Genomic DNA, 21,834 nt, shown 5'->3' on the forward strand with positions numbered 1-21,834 from the left:
TGTTTTTGCTTGCTTCTGGGTGGGTTGGCTTAACCTGTTGAAACTTCAGGAGCTGAGGAATAACAGGGCTGTCTATGGTTTTTCTATTAAAGTTTGGCTGGAGTAAGATGGGTATTGCCAAAAAAGGTTTCCTGTTGTTAGGCCACCCTTTTCCTGGGCATTTTGCTGAGGGTAGCAGGCTTTTCTTGGAGCTTCTGTTGCTTTATCAATTCCTCTTGGTAGTTTTGAGTTGGAACCTTCCCTAGCACCCTTTCTTAGATTGATGAGAAATGATAAGGACAACTAAGGGTCTCACCACTATGTTTTCACCAAGTTTGAGATTCCTAGGCAGTTTGTGTTCTTCTGTTCACCTTTCAACATCTTCCTATACTTGCTTGTTATGTTATGTTTAAGGTTTTCTGATTTTAAGAGGGAGGATCTCAGAGGAAAGAATCTACTCCATTGTGGTAGGAACTCATTCCATTGATTTTTATCTTTCTTTTTTCTTTTCTTTTTTTTTTTTTTGACAGGCAGAGTGGACAGTAGAGGGAGACAGAGAGAAAGGTCTTCCTTTTTGCCGTTGGTTCACCCTCCAATGGCTGTCGCGGCCGGTGTGCTGTGGCTGGCGCACCGCGCTGATCCGAAGCCAGGAGCCAGGTGCTTATCCTGGTCTCCCATGGGGTGCAGGGCCCAAGGACTTGAGCCATCCTCCACTGCCTTTCCGGGCCACAGCAGAGAGCTGGCCTGGAAGAGGGGCAACCGGGACAGGATCGGTGCCCCGACTGGGACTAGAACCCGGTGTGCCGGCGCCGCAAGGCGGAGGATTAGCCTGTTAAGCCACGGCGCTGGCTTTGATTTTTATCTTTCTAATGTCTTAAATCCCTTAAGGTCTCAGCATTCCACTGCAACAGTATTAATCTTAATTTATAACCTCTTCTTTAGATTTTTGCAATAGACTAATAAATATATATTGTGAGGGCATTTTTTTCCAATAAACAGTAGGAACATTCAAAAAAAAATCTGATGAAGAATTTAGTCTTGGAGATAGAGATTAGATACCCCATATGCCCAGTATATTTTGATGGTTTAAACTCCACAGGGAAAACATATCAGACTTTTACATTTGGACTCTCTCTCAAACCTTAAAGTTTTGCATTTTAAAATTCTAGTTGTTCAAAAGAGGAAGAGATCTCTTCCAGCTAAGGCTATCAGGAAAACATGAATGAGCTGGGTTGGAAGGGACCCACCTAAGAGTACAGTATGAACAAATGTACAAGGGATACTTGGGGGTGGTGGTAGAACAGATGTATTTGCGATTAAGCTTTCATGTGTTTTTTCCTAACCAATGATAATTATCATTTGGATGCTTGTTAAATATACAGATTAGCAAATCTCTATATTAGAAATTTTCATTTGATAAATTGGAGTGGGGGTATAAGAACCCATGTTTCTTTGTTTAAGATTTTATTTATTTGAGAGTTAGAGTTACAGAGAGAAGAAGATACAGAGAGTAAGGTCTTCCCTCTGCTGGTTCTCCCCAAATGGCTGCAACAGCCAGAGTTGGGCCAATCCAAAGCCAGGAGCCAGAAGCTTCTTTCGGGTCTCCCACTTGGGCACAGGGGCCCAAGCACTTAGGCCATCTTCCACTTCTTTCCCAGGCCATTAGCAGGAAGCTGGTTTGGAAGAGGAGCAGCTGGGAAATGAATCGGCACCCATATGGGATGACAGCACCACAGGTAGAGGCTTAGCCTACTGTGCCACAGCACTAGCCCTGGAATTTGTGTTTTTAAACAGGTTTTTCAGGTGATTCCTAAGTTCAGCAAAATTTGGGAAACAGAATTGTAGAGAACATAAGACATACCAATTTGGAATGGAAAATAGATGAGAGATTATATGGGGCTTTAAATGCCAAGTGAAAGCGCTCATGTTGTCACCGAATGTGAGCAAATTTAAGATTTATGGGGCCAGCATTGTGACATAGCAGGTTAAGCTGCGACTTGTAGCACCAGCATCTTATATGTGTGCCGGTTGGAGTTCTGGCTGCTCCACTTCCAATCCAGCTCCCTGCTAATGCTCCTGGGAAAGCAACAGAGGATGCCCCCAGTGCTTGGGCCCCTGCCATCCACATGGGAGACATGGAAGAAGCTCCTGGCTCCTGGCTTTAGCCTGACCCTGCCCAGGCCGTTGCAACCATTTGGGGGAGTGAACCAGTAGATGGAAGACCTCTTTTTCTTTCTTTCTCTCCCTCTCTAACTCAGCCTTTCAAATAAAGAAAGTAAATCTTTAAAGAAATATTTAAGACTTATAATTCTGTGACTCCTTTCTGGTCTCTACACTAGAAATTCTGCCAGTATTACAAATGTGGATAATATAGGTTAATAGCTATTATTTTGGTTACACTGGAAGTACTATCATGTTTACCTGGACTCTGCAGAAATATGTAGTTCCAGGAATGAGACCTTTCACTTTGTAACTCAGACAAGGGCCGGTGTAAATCAAATGCATTGATTCTTCAATTTGTCCCCATTCTAGTCGGTAGTCAGTGATTTCAGCGCCATTGCATTCAGGAATCTGAAAGACACAAACACAGAAATTGAATTTCTTCTCTAACTGGTGACTGTACAAGATACTGTGGAGAGTTACACCATGATACTTTCATTGTCACAGCTTATAATCTATTAAATGATGTAAGATATAGATAAATGTAGAAATAATTAAACAAAAGGCAGAACACCATAACATTAAAAGGCTCAAATAAAATTAAGGAAAATGTTAGTTCTTCTACATATTAGGTGCATATGTATAATTTATTAAGATTACTTTTATTTATTTTTAAAGATTTATTTATTTATTTGAAAGTCAGAGTTAGAAAGAGAAGAGGAGAGAGGTCTTCCATCTGCTGGTTCACCCCCCAAGTCACTGCAATGGCCTGGGCAGAACCAGGCTGAAGCCAGGAGCCAGGAGCTTCTTCCAGGTCTCCCACATGATTGGCAGGGGCCCAAACACTTGGGCCATCTTCTGCTACTTTTCCAGGGCCATTAGCAGGGAGCTGGATCAGACATGGAGCAGCCAGGACTCGAACTGGCACTCATATGAGATGTTGGCATTGCAGGTGTAGACTTTACCTGCTGTGCCACAAAACCGGCCCCTATTTTAGTTGATTTTTAAATAGCTTATTTATTTATTTATTTAAAGGCAGAGAGAGAGAGAGAGAGAGAGAGAGAGAGAAAGAGAGAGCGAGAGAGCAAGCGAGACATTTTCCATCTGCTTATTCACTTTCCAAATGGCTGCAATAGCCAGGGCTGGGTCAGGTCGAAGCCAGGAGCCGGAATTACATCTGGATTTCCCACACGGTGGCAGGGACCCAAGCACTTGGGCCATCATCTACTACCTCCCAGGTTTATTAGCAGGAAACTGGATTGGAAGTGGAGCAGACAGAACTTGATCTGACAGTTTGACATGAGATGCCAGCATTGTAAGTGGCAGCTGAACTTGCTGTGCCACAACACCAGCCCTGATTAAGATTATTTTTAAATAAATTACTTAAAAAGAGCAAATTTAGATATATTAATGTTAGTCAGAATTACTATTGATTAGTGAAATCAAACATAAACCAAGCTTCATACAATGATGTAGTTATATTTGTCATTTATTACTAATAGACTAAGCCTTTTTTTCAACATTAAAGACCATCTGCTAGAGTCTGGGAGAAAGGGAAGACAAATTCAAAGATACCCATGTGGCTGCATAATTACCCAATTCTTATATCTTTTAACTTGATTATTTTGAATGGGAAAAAATTCACAGGGATGTAAAATAATTTTTTAAAGCTTAATTTTTTTGACAGGCAGAGTTAGACAGTGAGAGAGAGAGAGACAGAGATAAAGGTCTTCCTTTTCCATTGGTTCACCCCCCAAATGGCCACCACGGCCGGCATGCTGTGCCGATCCGAAGCCAGGAGCCAGGTGCTTTCTTCTGGTCTCCCATGCGGGTGCAGGGCCCAAGGACTTGGGTCATCCTCCACTGCCTTCCCGGGCCATAGCAGAGAGCTGGCCTGGAAGAGGAGCAACTGGGACAGAATCCCACACCCCAACTGTGACTAGAACTCGGGGTGCCGGCACCGCAGGTGGAGGATTAGCCAAGTGAGCCGTGGCGTCGGCCTAAAGCTTAATTTTTTTAAAGATTTATTTTAAATGCAGAATTACAGAGAGAGAAAGAGAGGGAAGAAGGGAGGGAGGGAGAGAGAGAAAGAGAGAGAGAGAGAGAGAGAGAGAGAGAGATCAATCTTCCATCTTCTGGTTCACTCCCAAAATGGCAACAATGGCCAGGCTGAAACCAGGAGCCAGGAGTTTCATCTGGGTCTCCCAAGTGGGTGGCGGAGGTCCAAGCACTTGAGCCATCCTCTGTTACTTTCCCAGACACATTAGCAGGGAGCTGGATGAGAAGTGGAGCAGCCAGGACTCAAATTGACTTCCATATGGGATGCTGGCACTGCAGGCAGAGGCTTAACGTTCTATGCCACAGCTCCAGCCCCAAAGCTTAATTATCTTATAATCACATTTCTTATGTGTTACATGCAAACATACATTGCCAGAGATTTTTCTCATTTAAACTTTTTTTAAAAAGCCAAATTCTATAATTTTATAAATTGACTTAACTTTATTATTCTTGTTTTTATTTTAAAAATGTTATTAGTTATCTATTTATAGTCTATTTGGGTTTCTGAATTTATAATCCTCCTCAAAAGCAGGATTTATAGAGGAGTATTGCCATTGCCATTGCCTTCTTAATAAGTCTTAGGTTCTGGGTGTGTTCTAGAAGCCATGGTGCAAGATTTGTGGGAACCTACCTAATTTTAAATTCTGACTCCTTAGAGAATTTAAGACTTTACTAAGCATTTCTAAGACAATTACTATTGTTTTATAATATCAAAATTAAAAAATAAATTGATACATACTCCCCAACTAACAACAACACAGGTTGGTCCTTTGCAGGTTATCACAGGTGTATTCCATTGAGAAGGAGGAGTTGGGACTGGTAAAGTCTCACACTTCATTGACTGAGATCCAAGCTACAAATAAACAAATAAATGAGAAAATACACAAATGATTAAGTAAGCATGGTCATTCCCTACTTTCTCAAGAACTAAAAGTATATATTCATTTGCGAGCAGGACATCCAACTTCTGAGTGCAGATCTTTGTAGCGCAAGTGATGAAAGAGCTAATTACAAATGGGTGATGTTGAGAAAGGAAAGAAGATTTTTGTTCAGAAATGTGCCCAATGCCATCAATGGAAAAATGAGGAAGGGACATAGGCACAAGACTAGACAAAATCTACATGATCTGTTTGGGTAGAAGACAGGTTAGGACCTTAGATTCTCTTACACAGACACCAACAAGAACACAAGCATCACCTTGGAAGAGGACACTCTGATGGAGTATTTGGAGAATCCCAAGAAATACATCCCTGGAATAGAAGTTATTTTCACTGGCATTAAGAAGAAGAATGAAAAGGCAGACTTGATAGCTGATTTTAAAAAGATATCAATAAGTAATAGTTGGCTACCACCTTATTACAAAACAGAAATATCTCATGACATTGTTTATCTGTCCCATAAATTAATTGATCTCACTCATTCAGATCATGAATGGCTGACAGAGTATTTTTGTTGGACAAAATTGTTTTATGTGGTTAAATAAATGATGGAATTTGTTGAAATTTTGGTAGTAATTCCAGTTCAGTAAATGTTCTCACTGTTTTCCCTTTATAAGGCTTGGACTTATATTGGATTTAATAATGTTCAACTTTTCAGAAAAATAGTGAATGTCACCGCAAAGCCTGTTGGGAGATTGGGTTTATGTTTAAATACTAGGGAAATCTCTTCAGTGTTTTAGAATCCAGCAAGACTCACTTTGTTCAGGTTTGTGTTCAATAGTCTGCTAAAGGCAACAAGAGCTGAAGGCAGGAGGCAATGTCTACTTCATATTTTTGGTCTTAATGATGTCAATCTAATTAGAATTTCCTGTGTCAAAACTGCCTTTTACTTACTGAAAAGTGTTTTAGTGTGGCTTATGTATGTCAAGTAAAGAATATTTTGCATTTCTCACATTTTATGGATGATCTTTAAGGTCAGGAGCTTTGAAAGTCAGCATGACCAGATAGAATACCAAGTTAAACTTCACTTTTGAAGTTTTTACTACCTTACATTAAGTTACAATTCAGTATTGTCTGCAAACAGCTATTTGGAAACAATTAAAATTGGGGAACTGCTGTATATTTCTGTTTAGTAATGGTGCTTTTTGTCAACTCATTAGAAGAACTAAAGTAGAGGAGATACACCATCAGTACAAATTTCTGAATTATGTGATCACAAGACTTGAGATAATTAAAAACGAAATTGCAGCTCCAAAAGTATACATTCATTTAAAATGAATTGAAATACAAATGGACCAATAAACAATATGGCTTCCTCAGCTCTGCTTGCTGCTTGTAACCAGAAACATGGATTCTTCAGGAATTCATTTACTCACTGTGCATCTCACTTCAGAGCCATGATGTCCTGGTGTGTCTTCTTGGTCATTTTCTGTCTTTTTGACATGTATAAGTGTGTCAAAGTTTATATCAGCAGGAGACTTTTCTATAAAAATATACAAATAATTTTTTTTGCAAATACTCATAGTTTCAAAGGTATTTCTTTTAAAATAATACAAACGAAGGCTCTGTTAAAGCACTTAAAATAAGAAGATTCAAAATATCATGTCAGTTTTTAAATTTATTTTACGGACATTTAAATGTGGTTTCAATTATGAAGTAGGAAACAATTTGCTAAGCAATATTTTATTTTGTAGTAAAAAATCATTTGATCTGCTTTAATAATATTTTATATCTTAAAAAATGAAAAGTTGTAAGTACAAAGTAGCAAAGTTAGTCACAGTCATAGCGCACAAAGAATACTCACCGCATTGGAGATTGGTTTCTGTGGACTTCGTTTTATCATTTAAAGGTGGAGGTTGGCAATATGCAGGAGAAAGAGTAGGTGTTTGAATAGTCAATATATCTGAAGGCTAAGAGAAATACAAAATACTACATGACTATACTGAATTCAAGATCAGTTTTGTAAATCATTTAATAATATGATATAGTTTATTTTAATCCCCAATTTAAAAACTTTTCACTTTCTCTTTCCTCACCTGGCTTTGGCCTACAGGTGAAGTGCAAAAAACTCTCAGATTATATGTAGTTCCAGGTTGCAGTTTATTATACAGAAATTCCCTTGTGTTGCCAGTGTAGACTATATTCCAGAGATTCACTGAAAGGATAAAAACAAATTCGTATAATTTATTTGTAGATAGTCTATAAGTTTTATGGGTTCCCATGATAGCTCATGTATATGTACATAATAAAAAACCAATTTGGAAATTAATTTTGTCCAATTATATTTTTTATTCCCAGTAGAATTAACCATAAAATCAGAAAGACACCAGTAAGTAAATATGATTTGTTACCCCAAACTGGAGAAATTCAAGTAAGTTCTGGTGTTTGGTTAATAGTATCACACCAATGCCAATTTCCTGGTTTTGATATTTGCACTGTGGTTGTATACGATATTAATATTAGGAAAAGCTGAATGAAGGTTTTACATGGGGACTCTGTATTATTTTTTCAACTTCTTTGTGAGTCTAAAATTATTTCAAAATAAAATCTTTAAACAAAATTAGGATACTTTACCATCTAAATTTTCACTAACTTCTAAACTGTAACTTGAAATGTGTGTTCCACCATTATCTGTAGGTGGTTCTAAAAGGAAAAATAAAATTAAAATTACTATTGAATAAATTTATAAGTCTTTCATTTGGATGTTATCTCATAAATTAACAATTTTTTATGAAGGGAAAGTGTAAACAAAATACTTAATATTTTAAGTAATACAGATTATAAAAGTTAACTCATTATATACTTAGAATATTGGACATGAAGAATTTAAATATTTTAAAGTTCTCTGGAAGACACTGAAATGTTAGGTATTCACATATGTGCTATAAAGTGGATTTCTGGGGGCTAGCACTGTGACATAGTGGGTAAAACCACCACCTGTCATGCCGGCATCCTATATGGATGCCGGTTCAAGTCCTGGACGCTCCACTTCCAAACCAGCTCCTTGCTAATGTACCTGGGAAAGCAGTGGAGGATGGCCCAGGTGATTGGGCCTCTGCACCCACGTGGGAGACCTGGAGGAAGCTCCTGGCTCCTGACTTTGGCCTGGCCCAGCCCTGGCTATTGAGGCCATTTGGGCAGTGGGTTAGTGGATGGAAGCTTGCTCTCCCTCTCACTCTCCCTCTCTTACTCTCCCCTCACCTCTCTCTTTCTGCCTGTGCCTCTCTGTAAGTCTGACTTTCAAATAAATAAATACATCTTTAAAAAATTGATTTCTGTAGGTTAGAGGCAAAAGTACTTATAAAATTTCTTATCAAGTTGACATCAATCACTGGTGTAGCTTTTTAACTATGACCTCTATATTAGATATAATCTTACTTGGAATAACCATATGCTATGGTTTGAATGTGGTTTGTTCCCCAAGGGTTTATATGTTGGAAGCTTGGCCTTCAGTGTGGTGGTGTTCGAGTAGTGTGGAATCTGTGAGGTGGGGCCTAGTAGGAAGTAATTAGGTCACTGAGGTTGTTATATAAGAGCAAGCCTGGGCCGGCGCCGTGGCTCACTAGGCTAATCCTCCGCCTTGCAGCGCCGGCACACTGGGTTCTAGTCCCGGTCGGGGCGCCGGATTCTGTCCCTGTTGCCCCTCTTCCAGGCCAGCTCTCTGCTGTGGCCAGGGAGTGCAGTGGAGGATGGCCCAGGTGCTTGGGCCCTGCACCCCATGGGAGACCAGGAGAAGCACCTGGCTCCTGCCTTCGGATCAGTGCAGTGAGCCGGCTGCAGCGGCCATTGGAGGGTGAACCAACAGCAAAGGAAGACCTTTCTCTGTCTCTCTCTCTCTCTCTCACTGTCCACTCTGCCTGTAAAAAAAAAAAAAAAAAAAAGAGCAAGCCTGGCCCCTTCTGTTTTTTTCTGGCTTCCTGTCTCACCATGTGATCTCTTCCTCCTGTTCCTCTGTGATGTTATCTGCCATGATGTGACACAACGAAGGGGGCCCTAGAAAGAACTGGTACCATGCTTTAAAACTATAAACTGAATGAACCTCTTTTCTTTATGAATCATTCAGCCTCATGTATTTTATTATCTCAATGGAAAACAGATTAATATACCACAATATTTAAGAACCTGTATGAAGTTCAGTAATTTGTTCATGTTTTGAATTAATGAGATAGTAACAGAAGATTCAACAGAGAACTAGAAAAAGTACTATGGTTTATAATTCAACTCATTTATATTGCGGAGTATTACAAGTGGTTAAGGGGATATTTTATAAGGTTGAGAGAAATTAGAGGAGAATTTCTTCTCAATAGTTAATAGTAAGACAGAGAGAGCAAACTTTAAATACAATAGCATTATTTACCCCATCCAATTTTTACTCTGTGTGCATGGATCTTTCCCTTTATATATGGTTTTGTAGGGGATCCAGGTTTATCTGGACAGGTAGTAAATTTCACTTCTCCACTGGAGTTACTTCTTCCTTCCATATTGTAGGCAAAGATCTGTATGAATAAAAGACATTTTGGTTGGCCACTGGAAATAAGCATATGACTTGAAACTGCATACATAGTTTGCACAAAAAAATCAAGTTGAGTATTCTTGAGAACTAAATGCAAAATAAGAGGCTTAATTTCAAACAGCAAAGACACTCATTTTTTCTCTAGTGGAGTATATAATTTTATATTACAAAGATGATGGAGGCCGGCCCTGTGGCATAGTGGGTAAACCCGCCAACCTACAATGCTAACATCCCACATGGGCACCGGTTCTAGTCCCGGCTGCTCCACTTCATATACAGCGCTCTCCTATAGCCTGGGAAAGCAGTGGAAGATGGCCCAAGTCCTTGGGCCCCTGCACCCATGTGGGAGACCTGGAAGAGGCTGCTGGCTCCTGGGTTCAGATTGGCCCAGCTCTGGCCATTGTAGCCATCTGGGGAGTGAACCAGCAGATGGAAGACCTCTCTCTCTCTCTCTTCCTTTGCCTCTCTGTAACTCTGCCTTCAAATAAATCAATAAATAAATCTTTTTAAAAAAGATGATGTGAATTAAAAAAATTATAGCCACATACCCTAAATTTGTATGTAGTACTTCTCTGAAGATTTCTTACAGTACATGAGAGGTCTTCTCCATTGTATTTAGGTTTAAAGCCTAATCCCTGGAAATGAACCACAATGAATTTAGGAATCAGGCAGACCTGGGTAGAGCATTTCTTAATGTTTGCTGCTTTATTTAAATTGTAGTAAAATATGCATAGCATAAATGTTCTCCCCATACAAATTGACTGGTTTGTACAGGGTTGAAAGTTAGAATGGAATGAAATAGTTGCTCACCCACATCAGGAATCCAGGAATATGAAGAAAGGGAAGAATTATGTTGAGGTGCTAAAGATCTGTGTGTCTACCCAATATCAGACCCGAAGTTGAATACACTAATGCATTTCTCTGAGTATGTATGTTACAGTTTTGCTTCTGTTGTTTCTAGCTAATTTGCTGGGATTTGGGCACTTTCAGATCTCCCTGTGCAGGCCTGCCCAGTCCAGGCTCAGCATTGGCTCCATTCAGAATAGAAAGACTAAGGAATTAGGCATTGCCTGATTGAACTTATTGAGTAGAAAGTAAATCCATCAAATTAAAAATATTTCCAAGTGTGAAACATATAAAAATTTACCTAAAAATGAGGTTGAAGATTAAAGTATATAAAATGAAAACTTACGGATCCTACTTCCTCCATTTCTAGAACATAAGTAAGACTGAGATTTGGGTTTGTGTTAGTTGGGGCACACCATTCTAGTGACAAATTACAGATTCCTGCTGCTTTCAGCTTGGGAGGTGATGGTGCTGGAGGCATCATTCCTGATGTATGGAAGACTGCTATTTCACTGAAATCACTGAAAATAAATTAAGATGGAAAAGTTAGTTTCAGGTTCTTATTTAAGTATAGGCTTTAAAATATTGCAAATAATTTAGTGTACCTCAAGCCAAAGTTATTTTTGGCAGCTAATCTGAATGAATACTTTGTAGAGGCACTCAGTTTAAGGATCTTGTGCTGTTTCATAGTGCCCGTATAACAACTTTTGAAGTCTTCCCCTTTGCCCTATTTTAATAATATACACAAAATTAGAACATTATAAAATGCTGTAATTCATCATAATATTAATAATCGTTCACAAAATAATGCTATTAAAAATAAAACTATACCTCATCCCATTCCAAAAGGAAGCTGTTTATTTTAGAACCATTATCGTTGGAACCCTAAAAATAACAAAAGTAAAAAATTGTGATGGGCTGTTTTTACATGATATAAAAAGGCATACATATACATATGTATGTACTTTTATTTTTTTAAATTTTATTTAAGGTATATAAACGTCATGCATTTCTTATATACAAATTTAGGAACGTAGTGATTCTTCCCATATATATATAGTTTTTTTAGAGATTTATTTAGTTATTTGAAAGGCAGAGTCACAGAGACAGGCAGAGGCAGAGATAGAGGTCTTCCTTCCTTTGGTTTACTCCCCAAATGGCCTCAATGGCTGGAGCTGAGCCTATCCAAAGCCAGGAGCCAGGAGCTTCTTCTGGGTTTCCCACGCAGGTACAGGGGCCCAAGGACTTGGGACATCCTCCACTGCTTTCCCAGGCCATGGCAGAGAGCTATAACAGAAGTGGAGCAGCAGGGACTCGAACCGGCACCCATATGGAATGCTGGCATTGCCAGCAGTGGCTTCACCTGCCATGCCAAAGCGCCGGCCCCTATACATTTGAAATGATGTAAATTACTGTAAAGTTTAAAACTATAGAAGACATGCCTAGGTACTGTGTTTTGTTGTGTTTTATATATATAAATATACCTCACAAATAACTAAATTTATTTTGTAGAATTGCTACTTCAATTTTTACTAATTTTTGAATTTCTTATTGACATCTCAATTTACTTGATGCTTGATACAGACATAAAGAGAAAGATTATTATTAAGAAGAAAAAATACTGGAGAAATAGGTTCAGATGAAGCATGCAGAACTCTGCATTTAAAATTCAAGTCATAAGGGAACACTTTTAGATCATGAAAACATGTTGAGTTGCTTTTGCCGGTAAAATCCTTACATTCCATTGTAAATTCAGGCTGCTCTTGGATCTGTTAATCAGTGTGGGTGGAAGTGGAGGGTCCGGTTCGCAACCTGGTGTTGAGAAGCTAACCACTTCAGACACAGTTCTTTGTTGTGAATCTCTGATGGTAGTAACTCTAAAAATGTAATGACAATTGTCATAAGCTTTCAAATAGTTATCCTAAAATACATACTAACTGCAAACTTGAACTTTCATGTACATTTCCTAGAGCTAATTATAAAATACAAACAGCAAAATTGAGTCACTGAAGATAACGACTTCCAAAGCACCTTCTCACCTCTTCTAAATAAGAGAGAGTGAACTAAATCTGGATTTGGAGGGGGTTGTTTTGACGTTTGAAGGAAAGGCCACTTTGCCAGGAAATAGCAAGACTGACTATCAGAATAGTAAGTTGTGAACTGATATAAACTGGGGAGTCTGGATAGCTCTAGAGTAGGGGAAGGTTGTGTAGGATGGAATTCTTACCTTAAGAAATAGTCCATGGATGGCTGTAGATCAAGTAGGGTAAATGTAAGTCCATTTCCACTGTGAAGACAGTAATCTTTGTTAATAATGGATCTTATGCATTTTATTTTTTTATTTTATTTTATTATTATTTTAAAAAATTTATTTATTTGAAAGTCAGAGTTACACAGAGAGAAGAAAAGACAGAGAGAGAGAGAGAGAGAGAGAGAGAGAGAGAGAGAGAGAGAGAGGTCTTCCATCTGCTGGTTCACTCCCCAGCTGGCCATAGTGGCCAGAGCTGCGCCGATCCAAAGCCAGGAGCCAGGAGCTTCTTCTGGGTCTCCCACTCGGGTGCAGAGGCCCAAGGAGTTGGACCATCTTCTGCTGCTTTCCCAGGCTACAGCAGAGAGCTGGTTCGGAAGTGGAGCAGCCGGGACGTGAACCAGTGCCTATATGGGATGTCAGCACTGCTACGCCACAGTGCCGGCCCCAATCTCATGCATTTTTAAAAGCTATGTAGGCAGTTCTAATCTCATATATTCAGCTGACAAAAAAGCACAATTCTCCTTAAAGTTTGGATAAATTTAATCCATTTTATATGCACACAAAACAATGATATTAATAATTCAAAACATTTCATTTGCATGCCAAATTAATAACACTTTAAGAAATGAAAATTTGGGCCAGCATTATGGTAGAGTGTGTTAAGCTGCTGCCTGTGATGCCAGGATCCCATATGGTGCCAGTTCAAGTCTTGGGTGCTCTACTTCCAAACCAACTCCCTGCTAATGTGCCTGGGAAAGTAACAGAAGATAGCTCAAGTGCTTGGCCCCTGCACCCATGTGGGAGACCCAGAAGAAGCTCCTGGCTCCTAGCTTTGGCCTGGCCCAGCCCTGGCTGTTGCAGTCATTTGAGGAGTGAACCAGCAGATGGAAGATCACCCTCTCTCTTCACCTGCCTTTCAAATAAATAAATAAATCTTTTAAAAAAGAAGTGAATTTTTGCTATTTTACCACTGTGTACTCTTCACACTGTAATTGTACAAATTTGCCTTTAACTAACTTAGTTTAAGTAATGTAGAATAAAAAAACCTTAAAGATCCCATGTATCATGCATTCAGTCACACAGCAATTTTGCTGGGGTGGACACCTATCTGCTACAGTAAATAGAGTTTCCACACTTTGTCTTCCTAAGCAACCTTAGTACCCTAAGGTTACTCTACCACCTCAAGGAACTCCTTCAAGCTGTAGGTTCTAAAATAATCTCCAGAAAAGCTAAAAGATTGATACTTCTAAGCAAAGACCACTGAGGATGATCAGAATATAGGCAGTATATTTTTATAAAAATCAATGATTTTGTAAAGTGAATCATAATACCAGAAAATCACTAGGCAAATTAATGGAAATGCTAATTTTATAAACAGCTTTTCATCACATTTTATTTTATTTTATTTTATTTTATTTTATTTTATTTTTTTTGACAGGCAGAGTGGACAGTGAGAGAGAGACAGAGAGAAAGGTCTTCCTTTTGCCGTTGGTTTACCCTCCAATGGCCGCCGCGGTAGCGCGTTGCGGCCGGCGCACCGCGCTGTTCCGATGGCAGGAGCCAGGTGCTTCTCCTGGTCTCCCATGGGGTGCAGAGCCCAAACACTTGGGCTGTCCTCCACTGCACTCCCTGGCCACAGCAGAGAGCTGGCCTGGAAGAGGGGCAACCGGGACAGGATCGGTGCCCTGACCGGGACTAGAACCCGGTGTGCCGGCGCCGCAAGGCGGAGGATTAGCCTGTTGAGCCACGGCGCCGGCTCATCACATTTTACATATTCTTGTCTTCCTACCCAATATAAAAGATGTGTACTATAATTCTTAAATTAAAAATTTTTAACTGACATTGTAAAACAAATAAGATTTTACACAATACATAGACAATTACATTCAAATTTTCACTTTGAGTTTCTGAATCAAGATTACAAGTTATAGCAAATAAGGTTTAAGGTATGTTATGTTTTTTAAAGTACTGTACAGATAGCTCCATAATCGCTGATTTACTGCCTAATTGTTTGGTGAGCCTGGGGAATTTTCTTTTTTCTCCACTTGGGATTTCCTTCCCATCATGCTTCTCTCAGCTTGCTCTTTTTCAGATTACATATTCCTCTCCAGCCCAGAAGTTGTTGGGAGTGGCTAGATGTGATCCTGTTATGTCCTCCACTATATCCTCCCTAGTGCTGATTCTATCTTTTGAGCACATTCTTAAGCCCATCTGGCTAAACGCCTCTACCTTATAACTAGCTCCTGTAGTGAGATTCTCAGGAAAGCCCAAGTTCTAAATTCCCATTGCAACATAAATACCTTGTTTGTGTACCCAAATATACCATAATATGAGGCTCTTTTTCTTAATTGCCCAAGTGAGAAATAAAGAGAGGGAATTGGAGGGTTTCTTTTCTTCCCTGAGTCTAAACTTGCCTTATAGGAAGTCTATGAAATATAGAGACTGGACTGTTAATATTTAAGGTCTCCCTCAACTCTAAAATGCTATGATGCAATAAATTTTGTGGACCAATCTTACAACCTACCACTATTTAGAAAATTATTGCTGTAGAAAAATGTGTTTAAAGCTTGGAAAAAAAATTGCAGAAAAACTCTTATAACTCAGCCTAGGTATATCTAGGACTCTGCATTTTCAGACAGCCTATTCAAATTGAATTATGAGTAATGATTAAAAAGAGAGAGACTTACATATATATGTTTTCATATTTTCCGTCTTTACCACTGTTTGAAATTGCTAACTCAAATGTTACAGGAGGTTCAGTCTGATGGTATTTCTCAGAGTCATGCAAATTCCATGAAATTATTGCAGATCTTGTTTGAATATCAGAGACCTAAAATAGCAAGAATCCAAGTAGCATACTTAAAAATTATAATTTGTGATTTATGATATAGTCTCCCTAAGTCATTTCTGATGTTTATTATTCTCATGTTAGATACTTAAATACTGTGATTAAACAGTAAGCTGTTAATGTTATTGTTAACAAAGCCACACTGAATATTTATTTATTGAACTGCTAAAGGAGATTATATTTTAACTAGATAAAGGCTGCAAATTAAAACAATGTAGAGAAAAATACCAGTGATTTTGCATGTTTTACAATGGCAAGGTGAATTCAAAGAAATATTTAAATTTAGATATTCATTTTTGTTACTTACCACAGGTTTCTCAATATTGAAACAGCATGACTTCCCATCTTCTGTTTTGCATTCCAAAAGTAACAAAGAAATGACAAAAACAAAATAAAGGAGTTAGATGTTTGTTATTCAAATACAAGGGTACCATCACTGAGAGATCTGTTAAACAATTACATTAAATTAGATCTAGTCAGCAATTTATATTAAATTTTTTTTTAAAAAGAGATGTCTAAAAGTGTATAGTATTAAACAGATCCTAACAAAATAAGAACAAGCATTCTCAATTTAAATAAAATCATGTGAATGGGTTAGGATCATAGAGTAATTTGCAATGTTTTGCTGACAGGCAATTAGAAATAATTATGTGGAAGGCACATTTTGCATAAGGATAGTAATTCCTTCATGATTTTAAAATGCAGTTTAACTAGGGCTTTTTGCACTATTCAGCCTTAAAGGGCAAGTGCTGTGGCATAGAAAGTTAAGCTGCCATTTGTGACACTGGCTTCCCATATCAAGTGCCAATAACTTCCTGCTAATGCACCTGAGAAAGTGTTAGAGGATGGCCCAAGTACTTGGGATCCTGCCATGCATTAGGGAGACCAGGATGGAGTTCCTGGCTTCTGGCTTCAGCCTGGCCCAGCCCTGGCTATTGCAATCATTTGGGGAGTGAAACAGCAGATGAAAGATCTCTTTGCTCTTTTTCCTCCCCCTCTCTCTGTCACTCTGCCTTTCAAATAAATAGATAAATAAATATTTAAATCCTGTAATTTGCTACCATATGGGTGAACCTGGAGAGCATTATGTTAAGTGAAAGAATTCAGGTGTACAAAGACAAATACCACATGATCTTCACTATATTTGTATGTGAAATATAATAAAGTTGAACTCATAGAAGTAGAGTAGAATGATGGCTACCAGAGACTAGGGAGTGGGGTGAGGAGGGAGAGAATGGAGAGTTGTTGATTGACAGGAACAAAGTTTCAGATAGGGAGGAGGAGTAGGTTTTCAAATCAACTACTTAACAGGGTGACTATAGTCAATAACAATGTGTTACATATTTCAAAATAGGTAAGAGTAAATTTTAAATGTCTCACCATAAAAATGATAAATGAGGTGATAATTGTGTTAATTAGCTTTATGTAACCATTTCATATTGTATACATGTATCAAAACACCACATTGTACCTGATAAATGTACACAATTATAATTTGTTAATCAAAAGTGATAATAGTGAACTAAAAAAAAAAAACTACAAGTAGGGGTTCAAAGGAGAGGAAATGGAAGCAGAAAATAGCACCAAAATATTTTAAATACACTGTGATTTCTAAGCATTAGGATATTTATTCACTGGCAACGAAACTGAAATCTATTTTACCTTTTTCCTTTGCATTTGAGGATGGGCTCTTGTTTTGTTTTCCTCCTGATTTCTGTTTGATGTCGCTGACTGTCATAGTGCTCCATTTATTTTTGTGATTAGTCTCAATTTGAGCATAGGCAGTATTGGAAGTACTGGGAACACTGCCAATAGCACAAGTGCTTTGGATATTTTCTGAGATAGAAGTGTTTGGAGCACTGTCAGTAGTAGAAGAGCTTGGAATATTGTCAATAGTTGATGTTCTGGGAGTTTTGTCATTCGTGTTAGTCTTGGGAACATTATTAATGCCAGAAGGTCCTGGAACACTATCACTGGCTGCAAGGCACTGAATAGCATCTGAGGTGGAAGTGCTAGGGATGTGAGCAGTAGAAGAATTGTTGGGAATTTTGTCAGTGGTGTAGGTGCTTGGAGGGTATTCAATTGTGTAAGTACTTGAAGTATTATCCACAGCATAACTGCTCAATGTATTGTTCACAGTGTAGGTGCATAAAGTACTTTCAACAGTGTAGGTGCATTGAACACTGTCCATGTGGGAGGTACTCGGAGTATTGTCACCAGTGTAGGTTCTTGGACCATTGTCTGCATTGTAAACGCTCAAGGGATTGTCTGCAATGTAGGTGTCTGGAGTACAGTTCATTATATAAGTGCTTGGAGTATCAAAAACATTAGAAAAACCATAAGTTTTGTTTACAAGCAAGGAGTTGTTGTTAAACACATGGTTACTCTTGTGTCCACCAACTTGACGTTGTCTTGGTTTTGTCCTCATATGTTCTCTCATTCTAGTAGCCCTTTCATCAGGTTGGTTATAATTTCGTCTTTCCTGGGAATAGGTTGCTAAAAGAGACAATGGAATACTGTTTAATAATAATTCTAATTATTATAGTTACATATCTGAAGTTGTTTTTTACCTAACCAACAAAAGAACACTGGTAAGACATGTGTTACTTTAAAAATTTTTATTAGTTTGCTTTAATACAGATACTAGGCATATGTTTGACTGTTTATAATAAGTGGTACATACAGAAAGAAAAATATAGTTTCTCCCTAGGTAGTAACTCCATTTCTAAATATTAAGTTCTTAAGATGATTGTAATGCTGACCCTCCAATATCTTTCATATATTTCCAGTATATGGCATTCATAACCTAAACATTATTTTACAGTTTTAGAATCTGATTTTATAGACCTAATCAGTAAGATTAAGTATCATAAATCACATTGTTATATCAAACTACAGCACACATATGTAGGAAACCCTATTTTGCCAAACACACAAATCCCATTATTCATTGAAGTGTTGTTATTTCCCACCTTTTAAATTTTAATAATTGTCCAAATATGTCTATTTCCATCAACTAAAAATATTTGCTATTTAAGAAACATATACTACCATGATTTTGTTGGTACATAAATGCTGCTGGTGGTGGTGGCGGCAGCGGTGGTGGTGGTGGTGGCATCAGCTGCTGTGGCCCTGGCTGTTGGATGTAAGGTGGTGGAAATTCTCCTTGATTTGAGGAATACATCAATTCAGGGGCTTGTGGATACACAGGAGAGAATGGTAGTATGAACTGTGGTACTGAAGCAGGCATGGACACATGACAGTCAATTGTCTGAGGCACAATGATAATTTTGCGAATCCCATTTTCTTCTACCACCTAAGATGGAAGACATAATCATACAAACATATAAGAAACCATAAAAGTAAGCATTTTCTACCAATTTTTTTTTTAATTTTTGACAGGCAGAGTGGACAGTGAGAGAGAGACAGAGAGAAAGGTCTTCCTTTTTGCCGTTGGTTCACCCTCCAATGGCCGCCGCGGTAGCGCGCTGCGGCCGGCGCACCGCGCTGATCCGATGGCAGGAGCCAGGTGTTTCTCCTGGTCTCCCATGGGGTGCAGGGCCCAAGGACTTGGGCCATCCTCCACTGCACTCCCTGGCCACAGCAGAGAGCTGGCCTGGAAGAGGGGCAACCGGGACAGGATCGGTGCCCAGACCGGGACTAGAACCCGGTGTGCCCGCGCCGCAAGGCGGAGGATTAGCCTAGTGAGCCGCGGCGCCGGCTTCTACCAATTTTTGGGCTTACATTTTGTGTTAATTTAGAAACCTAAAGCACTAAAAACCAATAATTGAGTTAAATTGTAATATCAAGCAGAAGGCAAGATAATCCTTCCTTTTCCCATGTGTATTATACAGCTTTTTTTTTTGACAGGCAGAGTAGATAGAGAGAGAGAGACAGAGAGAAAGGTCTTCCTTTTTGCCGTTGGTTCACCCTCCAATGGCTGCTGCAGCCGGTGCACCGTGCTGATCCGAAGCCAGGAGCCAGGTGCTTCTCCTGATCTCCCATGCGGGTGCAGGGCCTAAGGACTTGGGCCATCCTCCACTGCCTTCCTGGGCCATAGCAGAGAGCTGGCCTGGAAGAGGGGCAACCGGGACAGAATCCGGTGCCCCAACTGGGACTGGAACCTGGGGTGCTGGCACCGCAGGCAGAGGATTAGCCTAGTGAGCCACAGCGCTGGCCTATTATATAGCTTTTAAAGAGGTATTTTCATAATAGATAATATATCAATGTATTTTGAAACCACAGGTATAAAAAAGTATACAATTAAAAGTTTCTCTCCTAGCCCTTATCTATTCACTACTAATAGATAATGAATGTTAGTATTTTATGACTCTTTCCAGAATTTCTTCATGCCTATACAAGCAAATAAGAATGAAAATTCTTCTTTTCTTTTTTATTACATAAAAGTAGCATTATTTGTACTAGTTGATGCCTTCCTTTTTGTATTTAACACACTCTCTTAAAGACTTTTCTTTTTTAAACATTTTATTGAAATACAGTATACATACCAAGAAATGCACATAAGTGTGTAGAAAAGTTTGTTTTTGGTTCTCTTATCACATGCATAACCAATATCTAAATTAAGAACAACACATTTCTATTACCCCAAGAGTCCTCACTATTCCCCTCTTCTCCATTTCCTTTTTTTTTTTAATGTGGGAAAAGGTATATTGTTATCATGTCATAGTATGATTCAGTGAAGAAATATTTATAATTATATACTGAATGATAAGCCATATGTAAAGTTTTTATATTCTTGAAGACCTTTCTATACCAGTATATAGATCTTCCCCATTCTTTTTTTTTTAATCACAGCTACATAGTGCTCCATTGCTATACAGTTGTCCATTGATAAGTGTGTAGATTGTTTCCAGTTTTTTGTGACTATAAACAGTATTGTAAAGAACACTCTTGTGAATTTATAATTGAAAATTTATGAAAATATATCTTTTGGATAAATTCCTTTTATTAGAACCTCTGGACCAAAAAGCATGTGCATTTATATTTTTACTAGATATTGACCAATAGATTATTCCATTGAGAAATAAAGGGTACTACAAAACATTAATGGAAAATGAACTTTGGCTTTATTTGGTGCAAGAAAATTTTGTAATCCATGCATAGTTTTTTCATAACACATAATTCCATGAACTGTGTTGAATACCTTTTGCATTTTATATTGACTTATTCAGCATGCTCTTAATCTCCACATTTGTGTCAGATACAAATAAGCTACTAAGGCAGAAACTAGAAGAATCAGAAAAAGATATATTCTCAATTATTAAATTGCCAAGGTCTTGGGATAGTTTATTAATGTTTATAGGAGCCAGAATTTCCTGACCATTTTAGGTGCTTGATTACTATGGAGTATTCTTAAAACTGCGTTAGTAGTCTGAAAATGAAATACTACTGAACTGAAGATGCTAAGTAATTTTACAGACTAAAGCCCATACACTATCAGAAGTCATTGTTGTAGCAATTGTACTAGATAATTAAAATGGATTAAAGTATTCAGAAACAAGAAAACAGAGGATTAACAAATACTAAGAGATCCAAATTCATTAAGTGAACTTGGTATCATTTATGAGCCAATGTAAGGGAAGTCTGGATAAAAATCAATTGTTTAAAATAATTTCTTTTAAAGTTTTTTTTTCCTTTTCTTTTCTTTTTTAGAAAGCTTTATTTATTGGGGCTGATGTTGTGGTGCAGTGTGGGAAGCTGCTGCTTGTGATGCCATAATTCCATGTTAGAGCTCTGGTTTGAGTCCCATCTGCTCTGCCTCCCATCTAGCTCCTTGCAGATGTTCCTGGGAAAGCTGCAGATGATGGCTAAAGTGCTTGGACCCACGTGGGAGCCCCAGATGGGCTTTTAAATATTTATTTATTTATTTGTGGCATAGCAGTAAAGCTGCTGCCTGCAGTGCCGGCATTCCATATGGGCGCCTGTTCGAGACCTGGCTGCTCCACTTCCAATCCAGCTCTCTGCTATGGCCTGGGAAAACATTAGAAGATGGTCCAGGTCCTTGGGCCCCTGCACCCATGTGGGAGACCCGGAAGAAGCTCCTGGCTCCTGGCTTTGGATTGGCACTGCTCTGGCCATTGTGGCCATCTGGGGAGTGAACCAGTGGATGGAAGATTTTATCTCTCTCTCTCTCTGCCTCTGCCTCTCTGTAACTCCACCTTTCAAATAAATAAATAAATCTTTAAGAAAATATTTAAATCTTAAGAAAGAGATCTTCTAT

At 38.6% G+C, this 21,834-nt stretch overlaps 1 protein-coding gene across 3 annotated transcripts in view; it reads right to left on the reverse strand.

The window, feature by feature from the left end:
* LOC133753174 (fibronectin type III domain containing protein 3C1-like) overlaps positions 1-21,834 on the reverse strand; it is a 50,371-nt gene that overhangs the window by 15,669 nt on the left and 12,868 nt on the right. Inside the window, exons 5-21 of one of the 3 annotated variants that reach the window (XM_062183582.1) lie at positions 18,645-18,909; positions 17,256-18,089; positions 15,901-15,941; positions 15,433-15,575; positions 12,722-12,781; positions 12,233-12,371; positions 11,326-11,379; positions 11,100-11,221; positions 10,841-11,015; positions 10,197-10,283; positions 9,493-9,631; positions 7,710-7,778; positions 7,172-7,290; positions 6,940-7,045; positions 6,512-6,618; positions 4,937-5,050; positions 2,401-2,550 (exon numbers count right to left, since the gene is read on the reverse strand). In XM_062183582.1, coding sequence (XP_062039566.1) covers positions 2,401-2,550; positions 4,937-5,050; positions 6,512-6,618; positions 6,940-7,045; positions 7,172-7,290; positions 7,710-7,778; positions 9,493-9,631; positions 10,197-10,283; positions 10,841-11,015; positions 11,100-11,221; positions 11,326-11,379; positions 12,233-12,371; positions 12,722-12,781; positions 15,433-15,575; positions 15,901-15,941; positions 17,256-18,089; positions 18,645-18,909 — 2,724 coding nt within the window. The remainder of the gene's footprint in view (positions 1-2,400; positions 2,551-4,936; positions 5,051-6,511; positions 6,619-6,939; positions 7,046-7,171; positions 7,291-7,709; positions 7,779-9,492; positions 9,632-10,196; positions 10,284-10,840; positions 11,016-11,099; positions 11,222-11,325; positions 11,380-12,232; positions 12,372-12,721; positions 12,782-15,432; positions 15,576-15,900; positions 15,942-17,255; positions 18,090-18,644; positions 18,910-21,834) is intronic. The other 2 variants (XM_062183584.1, XM_062183583.1) reach the window with 2 other exon arrangements.

Source organism: Lepus europaeus, chromosome X (genome assembly GCF_033115175.1).
Source record: "Lepus europaeus isolate LE1 chromosome X, mLepTim1.pri, whole genome shotgun sequence".
NCBI classification, from domain to species: domain Eukaryota; kingdom Metazoa; phylum Chordata; class Mammalia; order Lagomorpha; family Leporidae; genus Lepus; species Lepus europaeus.